The sequence below is a fragment of the Ipomoea nil genome, unplaced genomic scaffold (genome assembly GCF_001879475.1).
Source record: "Ipomoea nil cultivar Tokyo-kokei standard unplaced genomic scaffold, Asagao_1.1 scaffold1576, whole genome shotgun sequence".
In the NCBI taxonomy this organism is placed as follows: Eukaryota; Viridiplantae; Streptophyta; class Magnoliopsida; order Solanales; family Convolvulaceae; genus Ipomoea; species Ipomoea nil.
This window is the reverse complement of record NW_017618004.1, coordinates 2,487,406-2,510,615: the sequence shown is the minus strand read 5'-3', so window position 1 is coordinate 2,510,615 and position 23,210 is coordinate 2,487,406. Positions and strand designations below refer to the sequence as shown.

The 23,210-nt window shown below is 34.5% G+C and overlaps 3 protein-coding genes and 2 non-coding genes across 5 annotated transcripts; 3 read left to right on the top strand and 2 right to left on the bottom strand.

Moving 5' to 3' along the window:
* Window positions 1–111: 111 nt before the first annotated feature.
* TRNAP-UGG lies at window positions 112–183 on the top strand. The gene has a single exon. It is a non-coding gene; the product is annotated as a tRNA-Pro (tRNA).
* An 18-nt stretch (window positions 184–201) lies between these two features.
* Window positions 202–1,144, bottom strand: LOC109190371. Its single transcript, XM_019340837.1, has 2 exons — window positions 721–1,144; window positions 202–618 (listed from the first exon to the last, which is right to left on the bottom strand). The coding sequence occupies exons 1-2, from the start codon at window positions 969–971 to the stop codon at window positions 525–527; spliced, it is 345 nt and encodes a 114-aa protein (XP_019196382.1). The 5' UTR covers window positions 972–1,144; the 3' UTR covers window positions 202–524.
* TRNAP-UGG lies at window positions 248–319 on the top strand. Its single transcript has one exon. It is a non-coding gene; the product is annotated as a tRNA-Pro (tRNA).
* Window positions 1,145–7,336: 6,192 nt separating the features above from the next.
* Window positions 7,337–12,445, top strand: LOC109190760 (dihydrolipoyllysine-residue succinyltransferase component of 2-oxoglutarate dehydrogenase complex 1, mitochondrial-like). The gene is made up of 15 exons (XM_019341348.1): window positions 7,337–7,468; window positions 7,631–7,705; window positions 7,850–7,924; window positions 8,626–8,686; window positions 8,830–8,857; window positions 9,139–9,209; window positions 10,002–10,076; window positions 10,181–10,236; window positions 10,326–10,370; window positions 10,504–10,773; window positions 10,875–10,969; window positions 11,194–11,284; window positions 11,372–11,482; window positions 11,653–11,847; window positions 11,932–12,445. Exons 2-15 carry the CDS (start codon window positions 7,655–7,657, stop codon window positions 12,121–12,123), a joined length of 1,416 nt encoding a protein of 471 aa, XP_019196893.1. The 5' UTR covers window positions 7,337–7,468; window positions 7,631–7,654; the 3' UTR covers window positions 12,124–12,445.
* A 4,659-nt stretch (window positions 12,446–17,104) lies between these two features.
* On the bottom strand, window positions 17,105–19,639 carry LOC109190315 (mitogen-activated protein kinase kinase kinase A-like). Its single transcript, XM_019340785.1, has 2 exons — window positions 18,235–19,639; window positions 17,105–17,209 (listed from the first exon to the last, which is right to left on the bottom strand). The coding sequence occupies exons 1-2, from the start codon at window positions 19,516–19,518 to the stop codon at window positions 17,105–17,107; spliced, it is 1,389 nt and encodes a 462-aa protein (XP_019196330.1). The 5' UTR covers window positions 19,519–19,639.
* Between the last annotated feature and the right edge of the window lie 3,571 nt (window positions 19,640–23,210).

Sequence of the window (23,210 nt, the reverse complement as noted above, 5' to 3'; positions counted from 1 at the left end):
CTCGCTTTGGGTGCAAGAGGTCCTGAGTTCGATTCTTGGAATGCCTCGTTTTTTTGACTCCATCAATTTTCAATTAGATCTTTAATCATCAACTAAAAGCAATTAACGCAAGGGCATTTGGTCTAGTAGTATGATTTTCGCTTTGGGTGCGAGAGGTCCCGAGTTCGATTCTCGGAATGCCCCGTTTTTTGACTCCATCAATTTTCAATTAAGATCTTTAATCATCAACTAAAAGCAATTAACGCAAGGGCATTTGGTCTAGTGGTATGATTCTCGCTTTGGGTGCGAGAGGTCCCGAGTTCGATTCTCGGAATGCCCCATTTTTTTACCATTACCAAGGACTCCAGCATTTTGACTACAATTTTCATAAACTAAATGCTCTAATTCTAAAAAGAAAAACATACAGTCGTTGAAATTGAAATCCCAGCAGATTTTTGGAATATGCCTATGATTCAGAAACTTGTTGAATTGTGCCAAATTAAAGTCGATACAGATCAGAGGACATGTTACTGTTGTTGCTTCCTTCAGGCTTCTTTGTCCTTGTCTGACCCGTCGTCCTTGAAGATCAAAGTAGGCACCAAAAAGTTGGTAATCAAATACAAGAAGAACAGCAAGCCGCTGTGACGTTTTCCAGATGAAAAACACACAAGCCGTTAATTACTGTTTCTGCATTTATTGCATTAATAAAATTACAGAGGAAATTAATTAAAAATTAAATACCCTGTCTGAAGCAGAACCGTATAGTCCCCGGAGGTGGCTGGCGGAACGGCGGCCGCTAGAAACAGGGAGGACGGAGTTGCGGCGGCGGCGGGAGGCGGCTTGCAGCTGCGCCGGAAAGGAGCGGTGGAGGCGTTGTTGGGGAAGCGAAGCGGCGTCGTAGCGGCGTTTGTGAGTTGATGCATGAACGTGGTGGTGGTGGGTTGTGGGAATCTGGGAAGGATTGGAGAATGAATACTAGTAATGCACTTCATGGATGTTTTTTTTTCTTCCGATCCTGCTGGCTATATTCCTTAGCTTTGTTGTAATGGTGGATGGCTTTTTTATGGAGATGGTGGAATAAAGATAAGGTTCGGTCACTTTTGTGTTTCTTTCTTGTTCACTTTGTGACTCTTTTGGGTCAAGGCCTATCAGGGCTACGTTGAGGATGGCCCAATCTCCGATAAATGGGTCTCAACTTTTTAGGCAAATTATATTCTCTACAATTCAATGGCACCAGGTTGCTCTCGGAAATTATGGGATCGAGTTTCAGTAGATGTGATATTGAATATTACATTGTAATAGAGATAGTAATTAAGAATTAATTAAGTTATAGAAAAAAGTGTAATAATGCACCTTAGTTGTCTAAATACTAGTCTTGTAGCTATTCAGGCCTACAATTCTAACTTACATTCCATTCTTGTGGTAACTAGACCTAACTAATCTATACTATATATAATAACAAAATCCTGGAATTTTAATTTCCCGCCCAATTCCTAAAAAATCTCTCTTCCCAATAAAATATATTGATTCCTACTTGCCCATTCGTATAATAATTTTGGGTAAAAATTCTATTCAAAAATTTTAAAATAGTGTAATACAATATCCTTTGTACATCTATACTATCTATACTATACATAATAACAAAATCCTTGAATTTTACTTTCCCGCCCAATTCCAAAAAAATCTCTCTTCCCAATAAAATATATAGATTTCTACTTTCCCATTCGTTCAATAATCCTGGGTAAAAATTCTATTCTAAAATTTTAAAATAGTGTAATACAATTCCCTTTGTACATCTATACTTCTATAGTATATATAATAACAAAATCCATGAATTTTAATTTCCCGCCCAATTCCTAAAAAATCTCCCTTCCCAATAAAATATATTGATTCCTACTTTCCCATTCGTACAATAATTCTGGGTAAAATTCTATTCTAAAATTTTAAAATAGTGTAATACAATTCCCTTTGTACATCTATACTTCTATACTATATATAATAACAAAATCCTGGAATTTTAATTTCCCGTCCAATTCCTAAAAAATCTCTCTTCCCAATAAAATATATTGATTCCTACTTTCCCATTCGTATAATAATTCTGGGTAAAAATTCTATTCTAAAATTTTAAAATAGTGTAATACAATATCCTTTGTACATCTATACTATCTATATTCTATACTATATATAATAACAAAATCCTGGAATTTTAATTTCCCGCCCAATTCCTAAAAAATCTCTCTTCCCAATAAAATATATTGATTCCTACTTTCCCATTCGTATAATAATTCTGGGTAAAAATTCTATTCTAAAATTTTAAAATAGTGTAATACAATTCCCTTTGTACATCTATACTATATATAATAACAAAATCGTGGAATTTTACTTTCCCGCTCAATTCCTAAAAAATCTCTCTTCCCAATAAAATATATTGATTTCTACTTTCCCATTCGTAGAATAATTCTGTGTAAAAATTATATTCTAAAATTTTAAAATAGTTTAATACAATTCCCTTTGTATATCTATACTATATATAATAACAAAATCTTAGAATTTTAATTTCCCGCACAATTCCTAAAAAATCTTTCTTCCCAATAAAATTTATTGATTCCTACTTTCCCATTCGTATAATAATTCTGGGTAAAAATTCTATTCTAAAATTTTAAAATAGTGTAATACAATTCCCTCTGTACGTCTATACTATATATAATAACAAAATCCTGGAATTTTACTTTCCCGCCCAATTCCAAAAAAATCTCTCTTCCTAATAAAATATATTGATTCCTACTTTCCCAATCGTATAATAATTCTGGGTAAAAATTCTAGTTGTTTAAATAAAGCACACAAAGTATAAAATCTTGAGTAAATATCCAAAATGGTCCTTTGACTATAGCTAAATTCACAATTTGATCCTCGACTTTTAATTTCAACTAATTAAGTCTTTAACTTTGCAATTTTAACACAATTTGGTCCTTTGTATATTTGACCGTTTGTTGACTGCACTTTTTTAGAATATATAGGTAATTTCATGGTCCATCGTCGATTTTTTAAGGTTCCGGTTGCATTTCTAGACGCGCACTGTTACATTTGAATCCACTGTCGGCGCTGCACCCCATGCCGGAGATATTATAGCTTTTGATAGATAGATCGCCGAAGTCCCTGGAGTGGTTCTTCGAGAAAGCCGTGACTCCAAGCGATGCAGGCAAGCTGAACCGGCTCGGGATCCCCAAGCAGCAAGCGGAGAAGCACTTCCCCCCCTCCGAAACGGCACTGTCACCTCCAAGAGCGTTCTCTAAGCTGAACCGGCTCGGGAAACAACGATGTCACCTCCAAGAGCGTTCTCTTGAGCTTTGCATGTGAAACTACATATATATCCTCAAAGATCGCGGTCAACAAACGGTCAAATAGATGGAGGACCAAATCGTGTCAAAATTGTAAAGTTAAGGACTTAATTGGTTGAAATTGAAAGTTGAGGACCAAATTGTGAATTTAGCTATAGTCGAGGGACCATTTTGGATATTTACTCTAAAATCTTCTCAAACTTGCCAAGTACTATTGTGAATGCGTGGCTAGTATTACATGCTATACTCAGCTCTCATAACATCAAACACGCTTCAAATAATAGTATATAATTGAAATTCAATAATTATATACAATTTCAACATGAACAAATTTGACCGCTAAAAAAAATTACTAATAAACCCAGGTGAAACCAAGTTATGCTTATGCAATACAAGTCAAGTAAGCATTAATGACAATAAATCAAGTCAAAGTACTTAGCTACTCATAAATGCACAAAGTAAATGAGGTAGATGGAACTATAAATGTGTAATGTTAAGAGAAATATAAATAAAATAAACTTATATAATAATGGTTGGTAATCGGAAGTTATAAAGTCTTTTGCCTTACAATTGAACAAAAACAATAAATATATTTTAATCTAAGTTAAACTATTGCTAAATTAGAACAAGGAATAAAAAATAGATGAAAAGGAAATACAAATTAATATGTTAAAGTCCTAATATTCGGATTAAGAACATTTGCAATGGGTTTGATCGTAGTCTTAGTTGAGTCCATGGTTGAAAACCATGAGTTCTAAAATAGTTTCATTATATATATAGGACTGATTCTCATGAGAACAAAATTTTTTCGTGAGAAGTGTAAAAAATGATAGTCATTGATCTAATATATCTAATGATTAAAAATAAAGAAAAATAAGATGAAAATATAGAGAAAACAAAAAAAGACGGGTAAAATTCATAAATATTACAAACTTTCAAAGTTTATAATATTTATAAAATTGACGGTTCATTTTTTTTCTCTTGCTTTTCAGCTATTGATCATTCAAGATAAACAGTTCAGATTAGTACATATACTTCTCACATGAAGTATTGTTATCATTTGATCATGTGAAAAGTTTGTAATATTTATGAAAGTACTTCACTTTTTTCCTTAGTTTTTATTTAATTTTCGATAGTTAGATATACTAGATCGATGACTAGCATTTGTCCACATTTCTCATTTGAAGCATTGTTATATATAGTGTGGTCCTATCATACTCTTATACTCTGTGAAACGCAATTGGAGAAATCTCAATTTTCTTGAACGTACGGGTTTAAAGTTAAAATTTTATTAGAAGTCATAATACTAGTCAAAGGGTAAATAAGTACAATCTAAAATAGACCGAGATGAATTAGTATTTAGAGCTCAATTTTACGTGAAAAATGAGAATGAAGTAATGTTATTTATATATTTATCTAGACAAACAATATATAAAATGAAAAATAATAAATGAGAATTGAATATTAAGTATAAACATAAAATTAAGTCAATAATGAATCATTTTAATATAATACAAAGTTTGTGGTTTGTGTTATTTATTATTAGAATAAGGGTCAAATTATCTTAATATAATCATAATTTTACTATTAAACATTAATGTTGGACAATTTTAATACTATTATGCATTACCCATATAAAGACTTATAGCACGTTTGGTTCACGGAATGAATTTTGAGGTAATAGGAATGTTATTCCATAAGGAATGGAATATGCAAGGAATAGAATATGAATTGTATTCTATTGTTTGGTTCGCGGAAGGAATAGACTTTAGGAATTATATTACAGTGTTTGGTTGATTTAAGGAATAGAAATGAAATATGTTTTAAAAGACATAAATACCCGTATAAAAATATGTGATGGTGGCGATGGTGGTGGTGGTGGTGGCGGTGGTGGCGGTGGTGGTGGTGGTGTTGGGGTGGTAGTGGTGGTGGTGGCGGTGGCAGTGGTGGGGGTGACGGTGGTGGTGGTGACGGTTGACGGTGACGGTTGTGGCAGTGGTGGTGGGGGCGGCGACGGTTGTGGCGGCGGTGGTGGAAGTGGTGGTGCTGCTGGGTGGTGATTCTGGTGGTGGTGGCGGCAGCGGCGGCGATAGTGGTGGCGGTGGTGGTGATGGTGGTGGTGGTGGTGGTAGCGACGGTGGCGACGACGGTGGTGAAATAGGATAAATTTATATATAGGATAAAAAAATTAAATTAAAGAAAGGGGTAAAAAAAGAAAATAGATTCTAAAATCTATTACTGAGCGTTCAGTAATAGGCTAATACCAGGGGGCCCTAGTAATATCTATTACATTATTTGAGGTAATAGGCTATTACCAGGAATATTATACCTGGTAATAGAAATGGTTACCAAACAAAGGTGATGGATATATTAGGAGAAGAGACTCGGGGCAAACCGACCCGAGAGTTGCGGCGACATGCGAAGGGCCTGGGGACCCAACGGGGTCCCCGCCGAAGACCTCGGCTGAGGACCCCAATGGGGGGACGACCACAGCGCCGGCGAAGGTCAGGGTCAACCTGGGCGTCGGCCTCGTCCCCGCGTGACTCGGTCAATCTCCGGCGTGGACTACCATGGGGGACCCCAGGGCGAGGACTACCACGGGGGTCTCCCCGCGTGACTCGGTCAACCAAGATCCAACCGCCCGCCCTATTCTCTTGGGGTCGGTTGGGAGGATTGCTTAGTATAAAAAGACATCTCCTTGTCTTTGTTAGGACATCTACATTTTATATCACTACTACACTCTTTGTAATTCCCCTACAAAAGATCATTAATACAACGGTTGTCCCCGTGACACACACATTCATTGTCTTTTCCTATTTATCATTTATTGGATTTATTGATTCGGGTCTACCCCGGGTAATTAAATCCATCAAAAGGAATAGACCTATTACTGGGAATGCTATGCCGGCCTATTCCGTGAACCAAACGGGTCATTAATATTTTAATATTTATTAACTGCACAAACTTCTATGAACCCTTTTTAAGATGTAGTGGATATTTTTATTGAAAAAATTATAATTTGTGCTCTTTCATAATATGTTAATGAGTAAATATAAAAAATGGTCCCTCGACTATAGCTAAATTTACAAATTGGTTCTCGACTTTCAATTTCAACCAATTAAGTCATTAACTTTGCAATTTTGATACGATTTGGTCCTCCATCTATTTGATCGTTTGTTGATCGTGATCGGTGATCTTCAGAAGAACCTTCAGCTCTCGTCGGAACACGTGGAGGCCTCCAGGATGAAGTTGCACCGATTCGGAAACACGTCGTCTTTTTCGCTCTAGTACGAACTCAACTACATTGAATCCAAAGGGAGGATGAAGAAAGGCGACCGAATTTGGTAGATTGCTTTCGACAGTGGATTCGAATGTAACAGTGCGGTCTGAAAATGCAACCGGAACCTTAAAAAACCGGACCATGAAATTACATATATATCATCAAAAATCACAGTCAACAAACGGTCAAATAGACAGATGACCAAATTGTGTTAAAATTATAAAGTTAAGGACTTAATTGGTTGAAATTGAAAGTCAAAGACCAATTTATGAATTTAGCTATAGTCGAGGGACCATTTTGTGTATTTACTCTATATTAATTATCAATGCTATTTTTAAATTATTAGTTATGTAAATATTGTCCCTCAATTTTTAAAACAGTACATATATTGTCCATCCCGTAATATAAATGTTGTCATTTAATTTTCCTCCCATACGATACGCGATGGACAATATATTATTTTGAAAATTGAAGAACGATATTACACCACTAATAAGTCAGAAATGACATTAATAATTGACATATTATGAAAAGACATAAATTACAATTTTCCATGTTTCTATTTATATACGGAGTAATAATTATTAAGCAAAGTGTTAACGAGTTAATGAGCATTGAACGGCATTTACTCTTACAACTGACATGGTACATCTAAACGACGTCGTGAGGAAACTTTTACCCTTTTTTTGCGACAGCCCCAGCTAATCGGTGTTTCTAAATAGTTAAATAAGGAAAAAAAAAAAAAAAAAAAGAAGGTTAGAGAAGTATTGACGAAAATTCTTCGGCGACTTTGTTTTTATTTACATTCAATCTCCCGGCGGCTCTCCGAACCGTATCCCCACTCTGATCTTCTCCATTGAAGAGCAATCAGGTCAAAGCTGCTTTCTAGAACGTTATTTGAGATCTGATTTATTCACATCAATACATATTCCATTTCTGCTGGCTATATCTATTATGTGTTTACAGATATTCATGTATGTTGAGTTTATGAAAATTGCCTGATTTTATTATCATTATTTTTGGATTGATTTAGCTGTGATAAGAGATCTGCGCCGCGATGTTGGGCGTTTTACGGCGTAAAGTCGCTTCCAGCGCCTCATCTGCTTCGGTACGTATATTATACATATGTATGCGCATGTGTTTTATGTATGATTAGCTCTTTGTTTTGGAGAGTGATTATTATTATTATTATTATTATTATTATTATTATTATTATTATTATTATTATTATTATTATTTATTATTTGAGCAGGCATTAGGAAAATCGCTGCATACAGTTCGACCTGGATTATTGACCCCAAGAGCTTGCTCCGTTGTGGCTGAAGAGGTGAAAACTATTTTTTTAAAAAAATTATTCTGTTTAGTGGTTGAAGGTGTGGAGTGGTTCGTTAAGTTCTTATTGGGATGTTAAACCATTTTAAAGCTATTGTATGTGCACATTTAATTATTTTTGGCCATATGTGTTTGATGAATTTGGATTTCAATACGAAACAGAAATTTTTATATTGTTGATTTATTTGGATGAAAGAATTTGATTTTTATGTACGTGCTTGACGTAGTGTATTTGGATTGAGCTTGAAAGTATAAATTTTGGAGTGTTTAGTGATATAAATTTCAACTGCAGAGTCACTTGAAGCACTTGGTATTTATTACCTTAAACTTACATGACCATACAAAATTTCACCTGTGAATTTCCTAAGAAATTCTAACTATTACAGAAGTGTGTTTCTATGGCAAGATCAGTGTTACGTTTAAATGTTTCTTAATGTATTGTTGTACATTTGTACACTCAAGCATTATTTTTCTGAGTAAAGACATTCTTCAGAAGCTATAGTATAAGTGTATGATAGAAGTATAGAACCAATTAGACCTTTGAACAAGTACTGTATTAGAACAAAAAATGTTCTCCTTAACATTTCTTTCTGGCATGTTATTATCTGCAAAAACTGGATGTGTTGTTGGAGCTATTGACGGTACTAAGTTTTGATTGACTATTTGGAAGAAGCTAATATTCATAAATATGAACAGATATTAATTCATCCAATAGGATGTGGTCAAGCTCGAAATTTCTGCCACCTCAATTTACCAGGTAAATTCTTTCCCTTTTATGTTGCAACTTCTTTAAAGCTTAGTACATGCACACTTCCCAGTACATTAATTTTGTTAAGTGAACACACACCCCACTATATTAAACTTGTGGTTAGCTAATTCCAAAATGTTTAACTGGTACAGGGAACACAATGAATTTGCGAGCACAAAGGTCAGTGGTCTAATTTCATTTTTTTTTTTAAATAAAAAAATAATTTATAACAGTTTATACAATTTGTACTTGAATCATTGTACAAATTCTAAACAAATACTCCACATTATCTAAAAACTAAACAGCATATGCTCAATTTGATCTATCCATTGAAATATATCTGATGCTTAGCCCAACCTAGACTTCTTCATTTCTTAGCCAAATAACAAGATATAATCATAAATGGGTCATATTTAGAAGATTTTTCCTTCAGTTCGTCTGATTCTCTCTGTTGCGTTCAGGGGAGCTATATCTAATCTTCATCCAGGTGTAACACTACAGATTTGGAATAGAGCATTTTGTTCAAGTGGAGGTATGATATCTTATTTAGCACATAAGTCTTTTCTGTTATCTCCACTTGTAAGTTGACATCAATGTAAAATGTTTTTATTTGATGGTTTCCAATCTTTTTGTCCGCTAAGACCATGTACAGATGGTTGCATCTTTTCCCCCTTTTCCTGTTTCCTTTTTATATTATTTTCACTATGTTTTTCTTCTCACTTTCTACCTCTTCTCATTTCTGTTGGACTGGGTTCCAAGTTTTGTAGTAAGGAAGAAATGCATTCCGAAGCAATGAGATATTTACCTCTTTCTGGCATCATTGCTTACATTTACTTTTCTAAAGCTGCATGCCTGGCAACCTAAAAGACTGGCCAGTATCTGTCTTGTTTGTTAGGACCTATCTATGTGACAAGTGTCACAGGTGTTCATTGTTCAATTGTTCAAATGTTATAAAGTTTGATGAATCTGATGAATTTTGTTTGATAATTTGAGAGTAGGAATAAATGATACTTTGTAATAGTATTCTCTTACCTTGCTGTTTGGAGCTCAAATTGAAGATACAGCCCTTATGCCATAGATGAAGCCAGTACCTATGTGACAAGTGTCACGGGTGTTCATTGTTCAATTGTTCAAATGTTATGAAGTTTGATGAATCAGATATAATTTGAGAGTAGGAATAAATGATACTTTGTAATAGTATTCTGTTACCTTGCTGTATTGAGTTAAATTGATGATATAGTCCTTATGGCATAGTTGTATCCATATTTTTTGCTAGGCAGTTTCTAATTTTTAATCTTCCTTTTTGTCTATACTTGTGCTTAAGCTGATCTGGTTGATGCTGTTGTTCCACATATGGGTGAATCCATAACTGATGGCACACTTGCTACATTCTTGAAGAGTAAGTTTGCTTCTTACCATGATTGTTTTCCAGCTTTACTCAAATTGATGCTTCTCATATGTTTACCAGTTGCTTCTATTTCCTCTCTCATTCTTTATGAACAGAACCCGGTGATAGAGTAGAAGTTGATGAGGCAATTGCTCAGGTTGAAACAGATAAGGTACTTGCTTAACTGTATGATTTATTAGTTTTTTCAAGCTATTTGACTTTTCTGTATTAGCTTAAATTCTGACCATTTGTATCATTCAGGTAACAATTGATGTTACCAGTCCTGAAGCCGGTGTAATACAGGAGGTAGAATTCAACTTACATATGTGTTTATTTCCAAGTTCATTATGATTTACTTGCTTTAAACATTAACCTTATGATGTTGCCAGTTCTGGAATTTGTCAGTCCTGATTTGTTTTCCTTTTTCTTATTTAATTAGTATGTAGTCAAGGAAGGGGATACTGTGGAACCAGGTACCAAGGTTGCTATCATTTCAAAATCTAGTGGAGGTGTGGATCATGTGGCTCCATCTGAGAAGCCATCCGGAAAAGATACCCCACAGCCATCTTCAATTGATGAACAGAAAGAGAAACCCAAGCCGAAAGTTGAAGCTCCTCCTGTCAAGGAAATTCCCAAGGAAACTAAAGCTCCTTCCCCCAAACGCTCTGCTACAGAACCTCAGCTTCCTCCTAAAGAAAGAGAAAGACGGGTTAGTCTTACATCTTCATTTTTTCTTTCCATGCTTTTTAAAATTGTTTTAACCTATCCGTTTATTTGAGTCCCAAGTTTCAATTATATTGCAATGGGCAGGTTCCTATGACCAGGCTCAGAAAAAGAGTTGCCACTCGTTTGAAGGACTCACAGAACACATTTGCATTGTTGACAACTTTCAATGAAGTTGATATGTAAGTTGAACCATATCTTTTAGTGGCTGGAAATTATGTCAGTCTTTTTTATATGCCTGTTTTTCAAGACCAACTGAACTGTGACTAGAGTTTTATGGTCTTAGATGGATCTTTGGTTATGGAAGTATTTTATTCAACCAATAATGCAATTGCATGTTCTGCAAATTGTAAAATGTTAGTCCTGCTCTGTTTATGATCCTTTCTTGACTGTTGCTCATTTGCAGGACTAATTTGATGAAACTCCGTTCTGAATACAAGGATGCTTTTGTTGAAAAGCATGGGGTGAAGCTAGGTCTTATGTCTGGGTTTATTAAAGTACACAAACGGCTTCACCTTGATTCATATATATATTGGACCTTTTAGTTCCACTCCTAATATCTAAATATTTTATACACATTTCAGGCTGCAGTTAGTGCACTCCAGAATCAGCCAATAGTTAATGCAGTGATTGATGGTGATGACATTATATATAGAGACTACATAGACATCAGTATAGCTGTTGGCACCCCAAAGGCATGTGAATATTTCTCTGCTACAACACTTTCATTTGCAATTTTCATTGTCTTTATTTCCTGTCAACTTCACAAGAGATGAGTTGCTTTTGGAGGTTTTCATAATTACTAGAGTAAGAAAGGATCCCGAAATATTACCTCTTAAGCCCATTTTTCTTCCTCTTGCCTCAGGGCCTTGTTGTCCCAGTTATCCGCGATGCTGAGAAGATGAACTTTGCTGATATAGAAAAGACAATTAATGCACTGGCTAAAAAGGCTAATGACGGAAGTATATCTATTGATGAGATGGCTGGCGGATCATTCACGATATCAAATGGTGGTGTTTATGGAAGTCTTCTGAGTACCCCCATCATCAATCCGCCTCAGGTATGTGCATTCTCATAGAGTATTGCTTATATGACCAATCTCCATCTGATACACATTAAGACTTACTAATGTTGTTGATTGTAGTCTGCCATCCTGGGCATGCACTCAATTGTGAACCGTCCAATGGTCGTCGGAGGCAACATTGTTTCTAGACCAATGATGTACATTGCCTTGACTTACGATCATAGGCTGATTGATGGAAGAGAGGCAGTGTTCTTTTTGAGAAGGATTAAAGATGTGGTTGAAGATCCTCGCCGCTTGCTCCTTGACATATGATTTCGGAGCTTGGTTTGATTACGTATATTCCTGAGTTGGTATTTTGAGTTGGTATTTTACTCAAATCTTGAGCAAGAAGAATAAATGTACTGATTCCAAAGTTTTGTAGGGTTTCATAATTATTGCGTTGATCGTAAATTATGGGTTGCGGCTAGAACACACATGGACTGAGCCCCCTTGTTTTTTTAACAAATTTCTAGCCGCTGTCATGCAGGGGCTCTATTGCTTTTGTTACGCTGGAGAATGCGTTGCCTGCGTTCTTCTGAAATATACCAATTTCATTTGTGTTTTATTTATATTTTATTTATGCTTCTCTGCAAAATTCTTCTCCAATTTTTTTTTTTTAAATTTATATTATTATTCTTATTATTATTATTGGCTGCGCAACTTGCACATTGCAAGTTACTGTTTTCTATGATTTCTCTTGTTGATTGAATACACAAAGCACATCACCATTCGAAATGCTTTGTCTCCTAATTCCACTTGAAACTTTTCACAGAAAACCTTATTTTGAAGAATTCAGCAACATAGACAAACTGGCATTAACAGTCCAAAAATAATGGAAGATTTAATTGGAAAATATTTGTCTTAATTCGTTTTGGAACGGTAAATGAATAATTAATAAAAAGATTAAATTGTCTCTTGCGGAAACAAAACCGAGTATTGATAGGAGTAGCTACTCTTTAAGATACTAATGAAAATGACAAAATACTTAATAGGGAAAGTATTGATTTTATTCCTTTAATTATGTTCTTGTAGGCTTGGCTATTGAATTATTACATATTTCATTTTTTTTAAAAAAAGAATTATCTTCAAAGTAGTGGTCAATTTTAACGAAATCTGTCATATTTAACGGAAAATATTATATTAAATATATTTGAATTTATAGTTTTGTGTCTTCTCAATTCTAAGCAATTCCCTACCATTCATTTTTCTTTAAAGTTGGATTCCTCTTCGGTTACAATATACAAGCATTTTGAGTTTATAATATTTACAATTAAGAAAATAAATTTTAGTAATTTTCTTTTTGTGGATTTAGCTTATATTGCGGTAGATAAAATATGGGAGTTTACAATTTTAAAGAATTGTTGAGAGTTATCAAACCAACAAGCAGTAAGTAAAAGAAAAAAGTTACGGAGCATTTACTAATATTTTTAATTTACTTTCAAATACTCGTAAAAACGTTGTTGGAGGGAGTGAAGGACAAAGTGAGAATGCAGAGAGGAAGATATGTAAGAATTGATATAACTGATGTGATATTTAGGTGTCTACCTATCCTCTTTTTTTTTTTTTTTTTTTTTTTTTTTTTTTTTTTTTACTCGCAGCACTCATCAGAAGGTGTGCAACGTATTATAATCTTAGTTGGTAAAGAATCACAAGGAAATAAACTAACTTGATTACCTGCCGACTCAAACCAAAATGTCAATAGATGGCTCCTAGTGAGTAGCTATGTAGTCTACCTATCATTGAGGATATGAATAGATGAATGAGATGACCAGCTTAAACAGAGGTCATGATTTCAAATAGAATGTACTTGGTCATTTTTTAAATCTTACCTTATACGAACAAAATGAGTATTAATACGTGATTCTAATTAATAGACTAAGAAAATTCATAATTAGACTAAAAAAAAAAAAATAAGTATCTACTTTTACAAGACAATCTATCTAGAGCAAAACCATAAGTGGTAGGTAATCTCTTAACCATGAACTCCGTAATTTTTATACCATCCTTCTATATTCAGTAGTAGGACACATTTTTGGAATCATAGTTGAATAAAATATGAAAGAAAATAATTTATAACCCCACCAGGTAAGATTCATGAGTACCTAACATGCCATGAATCATAAAAAGGAAATTTGGGGACCCTATTCACCAATGAGGATGCAACACGTTAATTACTTGTTAGGTGGACCTTTTCTACTTGACTAGCTAGGAATATAATATAGCCTAACTTGAACCACTAGTCAATCACAATATTCATATATACCCATTGTGCCACTCTAATCATAAGTTCCCTCATTTCCATGCTCTAATTGAAGCTATTCACATACTTCAATTAAATTTTTTTGTTTAAGCGATTTAAATAAATATTTTAATAAGTTTAAATAAACACTTTTTGATTTATTTGACTTGCTTTAGAAAAATGTTTTCTGACAAGTTTGTGTTGACAGAAAAGGAGGGATTTGCCAAGTAGATGAATCCAAGGAAAAGATACACTGCAGTTAAAAGAAAGATTCAGAGGTTATATATGTTTGTGGACTATGGATTGATGGCCTGGCCTGGGCTCACCTTGATTGCAGCGTTGATATTTTTTGCATGAAAAGATGTTCATAATCTATATGCAGCATGCAAGAATCTTACTTTCGCCATGTTTTTGTATCATATCATGCATGCCATACCATTTGCATGCTACTTCAATCTTAATTCTCCATGCCTACATTAACTCATTATGTCTTTGTTTTGTTGCTGCTTTCAATGCACCACTTTTAATTTTTTTGTCATATTTAATCTTTTTAGTCAAACTTCAAATCTAGTTTATATATATTGTATGGGATTTTTTTTTTTTTTTTTTTTGGGTCTTCTAAGTCGGAGCAAATTAAAGCATATAAAGGATATACACTGCATTTTGTAGGTGTATGAAATTCGATAAGTTGTGTTAACTTGGAGAAGCGGCAACGCTTGAGATCGAGTCTATTCAATTGCATTAGAAGATTGTTTTTAATAAGACAGTACACAACACAAATTTTGTATTATTTTTTATTGACTTTCCCAATTGAATTTTGAATTCTCATCTCAACACACACCAAATAATTAAGTTTCAATTTTCAGGAACAAAATGTGTCCATTCAAAGAATCTTTAAAAAATTTAACATAATTTTCTTTTGTTGATTTTTTATTCTAAGAGTAATTAGAGCACCCACAATAGTGAATTTTAGAATGTTTTTGCAGGTTTAAAGTTTGGGTGTGGGAAAGAGAAATATGAAAGAGAGTGTTCAAGGTTCTTGCATGAGATCCTTGATTCTTGCAGGAATATAGGACCCCACCAGAAAAACAAAGAAGCTAGTGCCCAGTCGGGCAGCCCAAAATAATATCATTTTTCATGATCAATTCCAACCTATTACTTTAGACGTAAAAGTTTAATTTGCATGAAGCTAAGATATTTACGTTAAATATCTTAGCTAGTGTTCATATATAATTGCAAAAATAATAAAGGGTGTCATGTAAACCCTAGAAAATGGTTGAGCAAAAAAGGATAGCCATGAAATTGTGCAGTGGGTGACCATCTAATCCCATGGCAATTCAATATATATCCTGGATGGGAATGAAGATTCTAACGTGAATAGTCTAATAATTGCATGCGCAATAGGTAGGTTTGGTCGGACGATGTTGTCATGGGTGAAGTCATAGGAGCTGAGGATGGGACGGCGGTGTCACAATTTTCACCACAACATAATGATAGAATTCAAGGATTCCAATTCATATATACATCATACATATATAGTGCCACTAAAAGTGGTCGACTTTCATTCTCCACTATATATTCTTCTTTTTGCTAGCTAGCTTAACTTGTAATGGGAATGTGCAACACAATCATATTATATTCTTAAACCTTAATTCTAGTTGTAGGATATGTTTGTGAATTTTTTTTATGGTTGCTAAAAGATAACATTTTATTTTTTGGGTTCATTTTTAAAATATAAACAAAAATTTATTACAAAGTTATTTTTATTAAAATATTAATTATTTTAAATAAATAAATATAATAATTCTGAATTAAGAAAATTGAAAATAAAAAAAAATTATTTTTTAAAAATAAATTTTAGACTAGTTAGGTTGGATTATGAGTTTTATAATTATGTTGGCCCAGACCAGCCCACCACGAGTTTTAATAAGACTAATTTTCTTCCATTTAAGTGACATATGAGTTTGAACTTCTAACCCCATATTTTGGGTTAAGGAGGAGAGACAAGTCTGGTGACTAAAACTAGCATCCTTTAGTGGGGATTCCAGCTGCATCATCTATTAAAGCTTCAATAACATATCCCGGATCGGAGGTTCAAATATCTCATTCCAACCCACGCTCGGACCATCCACATGATTCGTCAAGACATCAACCACCACTTAAACCCCGTATTTAAACAACTTAAACCCCTTTTATTCGAATCAATATCATTTTGGTATATTTGTTTTTAATACCCAACCAAATTTAGGGATGAGAGTGCATTATATAATATGATCTTTTGTGTTGAAGCAAGGCGAGGACAGCATCCACGCCATGAGCACATAGTCAACTGTTTCTTCATCATTTACCCAACAACACCCATCATTCCTGTTACTCATCTTCCAACACAACAATATAATTATTATGCCATTTTCCCCAAATTTTACTGCTTCAATAATATTCTCCCATCCATTCATGCCAACACATATTCACCTAATTGCCTTCAAGTCTTATCATTAGGTTATTGTGTGAATTTAAAGTGAGAAAGCTTCTTTCCAAAGTGCCCCGGTGGTCTGCTAATCGTACAATCAGAATTAACAAAGTTTTGTACATTTGACCCACAATCACGTTATTTGAAATTGATCATAACAGGAAAGAAAAAAAGGTTTAAATTACTTTTTGTATGTGACACTATTTGTCTACTCCAATAGAAATTAAACCAATTAGAGTAAAGAGTAGTATAGTAAAGTTGCAAATTACTAACACCTTATTGTTCAAATGTAAAGAGATTAGTTTCCGCGTAACTAGCTCAGTTGGTTCGATCGATCATTCTAAAGTCTTGCTTTAGTGTCAATATAATGCATGCAAAGGGTACAAATAAGGGGTTTCTACCTAAAAAAAATTAAAAGAGATTGGTTACACATGTTAAAATTGTACTCAACTTTTTATACGATATTGACTTATCCAATCTGATCCCAAAAAAATTTAGAAATGAATAAAGTAAAGTTATACACAGATAAAATAGTGATTATTTATCTAAACTTTTCTGGCAACTGATTGACCCAACCACTTGGCTCTTCTAGAAATGGATTGGCAAGTGGGACTGCAGCCTGGTTTTGCAACAACTCCAAAAGCCAAAGCCTTTTGCCAAATTCAAAAGTGGTATTTATTAACAAGATTAGGATACATAATTGGGCGCTGACTTCATTAAAACCATTTCAAATTCACCAAACTTTTTTTTTAATATTTTTGTTTTTGGTTTGTGTCAAATTTCAAACCATGAATGATGAAATGGAGTTGCTGGCTACAAAGCGCTGACTTCCCCACTCTTCAACATTAAAGTATGAAAGAAGTCTTTTGTGTTCACACACGTACAAACACAAACGATAAAAACAAAGCATTGACTTGCAATCCTGACTAGTTCAAGTCTGCCGACCCAAACTCCTTTCCTCCTACGCCAAACACAAAGTCAACTCCTCCCTCCTCTCTTTAAACCTTTTTTTTTTCACCGGACGAGACTAATCTAGTCAAACTTCAAACGTATATAAAGACAACTCTCTCAATGAAGAGCACTACTGCATACACATATCGTGCTGCATTTTACGGCCGGGATGAGACTAATCTAGTCATGTTTTAAACATATATAAAGACAGCTCTCTCAATCAAGGGCATTACTGCATACACATATATCGTACTATATTTCACGAAATGAGACTAATCTAGTCAGGTTTTAGACATATATAAAGACGATTCTCTAAATAAAAGGTATTGCCACATATACATATATTGTATTCGATTTCACGATATGAGACTAATCTAGTCAAGTTTCAGTCATGTATAAGGACAACTCTCTCTATGAAGAGCATTGATGTATACACATATTACATATATATATATATATATATATATATATATATATATATATATATATATATATATATATATTTAAACTTCTGATCTCATGTTTAAGTAATTCAAACTCATACTAATATCAAGTGACGACCTTGTTTCAATCTAGAATGGTTATAATTAAATTTAATATCTAAAACTAAAAACGTGTGATTTAAGTGAGAAAAGTTTAGTTCTTTTAAAAGAATTGTGAAATTTGTAGCTTGTAAATAAAGCAAGATACAAAAGAATCTATGGTGTAAAACAACATTGTACACCTGGTATTTGGGGCGGATGGGTGTGAAAAGAATCAGAGCTTTAGAAGAAAATGAAGTTTTTAATATGTTGTCATCAAAATCTTGGATCCATGATACAAAAGCATCTGTAAAATTGTGACAGGACAAATCAAGGTTTGTCCTAGGATTAACCCTATCATTAACGCTAATCTCATCATCAGAAGAATCAAATGACGGAGCTTCATTAACAATTGAGCTCTCGAGATCTTCTGGACAAAGAATTGAAATCAAAATTGGTTCCGAATCGGTTGATTCATCTTCTTCGTTGCCTCTAACTGTCACCCAACCGCCGTCCTCTTCCCAGTCCGGTAGTCTTTCGCCGGCCTGAATAATCAGGCGTCCGATCCGGTTCGCCGGAAAACCGGCCGTGGCCGTTGAATTACACGAAGGTTGTGACATCTCGATGGAATTCCAAACCGCTTGGTCCATCACACTCGTCGGAGAATTTCTGACGAATTCTTTAAATGTGACGGAGTTTGAGCTTATACTCTGCAAAAACGGATGTTGAAGAAGCTCCGCCGCCGTCCAGCGGCGTTTAGCGTCTCTGTCCAAGCACTTTCCGAGGAATTCCTTAGCGTCGTCGGAAAACCACCTCGGGAACTCCGGGACGTCGCCGGAATTGGCGATTCTGTACAGGGCAGAAACAGGGTCGTTCATGTCCTGCCAAGGAGCAGAGCCGGTGGCCATTTCAATCACCGTGCACCCAAAAGCCCAAATGTCCGCCGGAAACCCCTGCTCCTCCCCTTTAGCCACCTCCGGCGCCATGAACGCCGGTGTACCGGAAAATGCAGAACTCGAAGAAGCTTCCCCGTTTTCCAAGAACTTTCCGCACCCCAAATCCGCAATTTTAACGGCGCTACAATCCTCGCTCACCAAGATATTCTGACCCTTTATATCACAGTGCACAAAACCCATTGAATGAAGAAAACCAATCCCCATCAAGATTTGGTGGGCGTAGAATTGGATCATGGGCTCGCTGAAACGACCGCGTTTCGCCAGATCGGAGAGAGTGCCGCCGGGAACATACTCCAAGAAAAGATTGTACAAAGCATTGTTGTGCTCACAGGAAATGTCACAGCCTAAGCACTTGACAACGTAGGGAGAATCGAACTGGGAAAGTATATCCTTCTCCCTCTGCAACATACCGGAAGAAGATAAGTGGGCGGACTTAACGGCGAAGTGGTGGCCGGAGGCCCCGGCGGCGGTGGCGAGGGAAACTGTGGCGGAGGAGCCCCGGCCTATGGTGGGACCTCTAATCCACTCCATGGGAGAAGTTTGAGGTTTTTAAAGGTGTGGGTATGGCGGAAGGTTGAGTGAATTGTAGAATGGTTGGGAGAAAGAGAGAGTGTGTGTATATATATATATGTATATGTATGCCTAGAAATGCAGCTATGTTTTGAATGGGTGTCTTTATTCCATTAGTGTTGTCTTTATACAAAGAATCTTTCTCGGTATTGTCCTACGACGGCCACAAGTCTACCTTTAAAAAAAAAAAAATTGAAATCTCTTATTATAAACTATGAGAAAAATTAAGCATTACTCCTTAATTAAATTAATTAAATTGTTTATATGAGTGCCAATGACTTTATGATCTAGTAGCATGAAGTGGCAGTCATGGGTTTTAGTTCTAGTGGGGACAATATTGACTCTTTGTGCTTCAGTAGGTTGAAAAAATAGCTATAAACATATACTACATTGTAACAGAATCAGTTGTACTAAAAATAAATTGTACGAACAATATATAAGGTCTATTTAACGATATCCACTCCAATTGCCTTTTTCTCCCAATTTGGCAAAATGAAGGCCGGTTCGGTGTTTTAATTAAAATTTCATTTGGAAGAATTAAAGTTTAGTGTGAGTAATTCTCAATTATCACCATCATTTTAATAATGAATTTGATTTTACCATTTTTCTCAAAAGGGATATAATTAAATGATTGTTTAAATTTTGTTTGACATAAAAGTAATACCAAATGTGATATTATGATATGATGTTATACTAACCCAAAAATAATATTATTATATAGAGTAGTTTTCTTGCACTTCTATTAAAACTCACATTCGATGAACCATTAAACCCCAAGTAATATTACAATTAGTAACTTAGAAAGATCAATCACCAAAATGTTAGGAATAATCATAAGTTAGACTTATATATATTGTTTGTTGCTAATGCAATTCAATTCACAATATTGCTCCTTATCAATCACGCCTACACCACTCCTTATAGTACCTTACATTACCTCAATATTACTCCATTCCCACCTATTGGATCGAACTCTTTTCCATTAACTTCATATTAAGTACAGTCTATTATTAACTCTATTCCCACCTCATATTGTCCTCATCCAACCATTCATACTTCATCTCGATCTCCTTATTCTAGTGTCCCAACTTTTGAATGATAATAAACTATAGATCAAACAATGTAACATTGTTTTCAACTAAAAGCTTGGTTGGATAATTGAAAATATTTTTTTTTAAAAATTATTTTCAGAAAATATTTTTTTCTATTTGTAACAGCTTATTGTTCAAAAGCGCTAAAATTTGAAAAGCAGGAAGTTTTTGCATGTAATCAGCTAGCGACTAACCGTTAATTTACCAAATATCTTTCTACAATCAGCTAATGCTATCAACTAATCAAACATATTAACTTAATCAACTATTAGTTATCTACTATTTACCAAACACCCTAACTCAATTTTGTAATTATTGCAAATTTTTAAGTTTGTAATATTTTTAACACTTACCATGCCCATTTTTCTTCTTATTTTTCAGCTACACTTAAACCATTGGTCTACCCAAATAAATGGATAAAATTTGTTGAGCATATATATATAATATATAAACATAAATGTGCAGTCCAACTATTAGCTTATGTTTTTAGTTGAGATAAAGCACATGCTTCAATTTGAAATCAGAAACAGTCCGAAAGTCATAGGTTCGAATCTCTGCGTAGTCCGAAAAATGTCTAATACAATTGTTAGACTTAGCATTTACTTTTTACGTGGGATATTATAATTCTATTACTCCATTATCACCTAAACCCTTTCTCTCTCTATATATATATACACACACACCTAATTTCGTGCGTTAAATGGTAAATTTGAGTGCGAGTCGTTAACAAAAATTTGTTAAGTGTTTAGAACAATTCTAGAAGCAGAGTTTGCTTTATTCTTTAACTAATTAAGTTGTAACAACTAATTATTTGTATAATCAAAAGGTTTATAGTGAAATATACTCCTAAAGTCTAATATATACGAATAACATATATAATATTATATTATTAAACTAATAAAGTCTAATAATAGTGCTATTATATTAGTATTATACCCAACTTTGACAGAGACAATCTTGACTTTTACTAAATGGCAATTGACTAATTAGAGTTAATATGTAAAAATTTGTATGAGACTGTTTCACGAATCCTTGCATGTGAGACAAGTCAGGTTAAGAGTTTTGTTGGAGTTTCTTCCTCGCTTATGACCAAAAAAGAAGTATGCAATTCATTAATTTAAAGAGTCAATGTGTGTTGCTTGAGTGGATAGAGCATGACTTTTGAATTTAAATGTTATGAATTTGATTATTGTCATTTGCTAATACTTTCTCAGCTGAGCTCAATGCACAAATTTGCTAGTATGATTTACTTCTCGTGTATAATTTGTGAGCTGAGTGATTCTTGCGATTTACCTCTCGTGTATGATTTGTGAGCTGAATGGAAAAAAAAAAAAATGAATGGAGAACATGTTGGTGCATTGTATTTGCATAACTTATTATTAGAGTAAATACCCAAAATGATCCCTCAACTATATCTAAATTCACAAATTAGTCCTCAACTTTCAATTTTAACCAATTAAGTCCTTAACTTTGTAATTTTAACACGATTTGGTCCTTCAAACACTTCTGCATTAACACCGACGCCCGCGCCGTCATCGACGATCTCCAGAAATACCCGCAGCTCTCACCGGAGCACATGGAGGCCTCCAGGATGACGTTGCACCGGTTCGGAAACACGTTGTCTTCTTCACTCTGGTACGAACTCAACTACATTGAATCCAAAAGGGAGGATGAAGAAATGCGACAGGATTTGGCAGATTGCTTTCGGCGGTGGATTCAAATGTAACAGTGCGATCTGAAAATGCAACCGAAACCTTAAAAAATCGATGATGGACCATGAAATTACATATATATCCTCAAAAATCACAGTCAACAAACGGTCAAATAGACGGAGGACCAAATCGTGTTAAAATTACAAAGTTAAGGACTTAATTGGTTAAAATTGAAAGTCAATGATCAATTTGTGAATTTAGCTATAGTCGAGGGACCATTTTAGGTATTTACTCTTATTATTATTCTTATTTCCTTTTTGATTAAATTGATCATAGAAGAGATAATATTCTGAGTATAATGCAATCAGATTTAAACTATTATAGCGTACTAATTAAAATATTTCAGAGATTCATAACAAATGATTAAAACAAATAAATAATCTGAAGGGAACAATTTTTAAGTTGTATTTAATTACTTTATTAATGAATCCCTTTGCCGCCTAAGTGTACTTTTACAAGTCATCTTTTTGTTTAAACAAAGTGGAATAGACCACTGTAGTTGAGCAGAGATTGGGGCACGTGGCAGAAGGAGAGAGGGCTTGACGGCTAGGGCAGACTCCGGGGCGGCGCTTGCTTCGGACCGATAAAGCCGTCCACATGAAAACACATGAGCCTCACTCAACGCGCCATCACCGCTGACTAACCTCCGACCAATAACGTTGCTCCATTTTCATATTGCGGCGTTTTTTCTTTTCTTTTAACCGTCGAAGCAAGGCATCCAGCTTAAAAGCGCTTTTTTATTTTATTTTTAAATCATTTTTTTTAGTAACTAAAATATTTGTATCAACTATTTGAATGTGTTTATATGGTTAATAAATAATTAATTTAAGTTGTCCATAAGTGAACGATT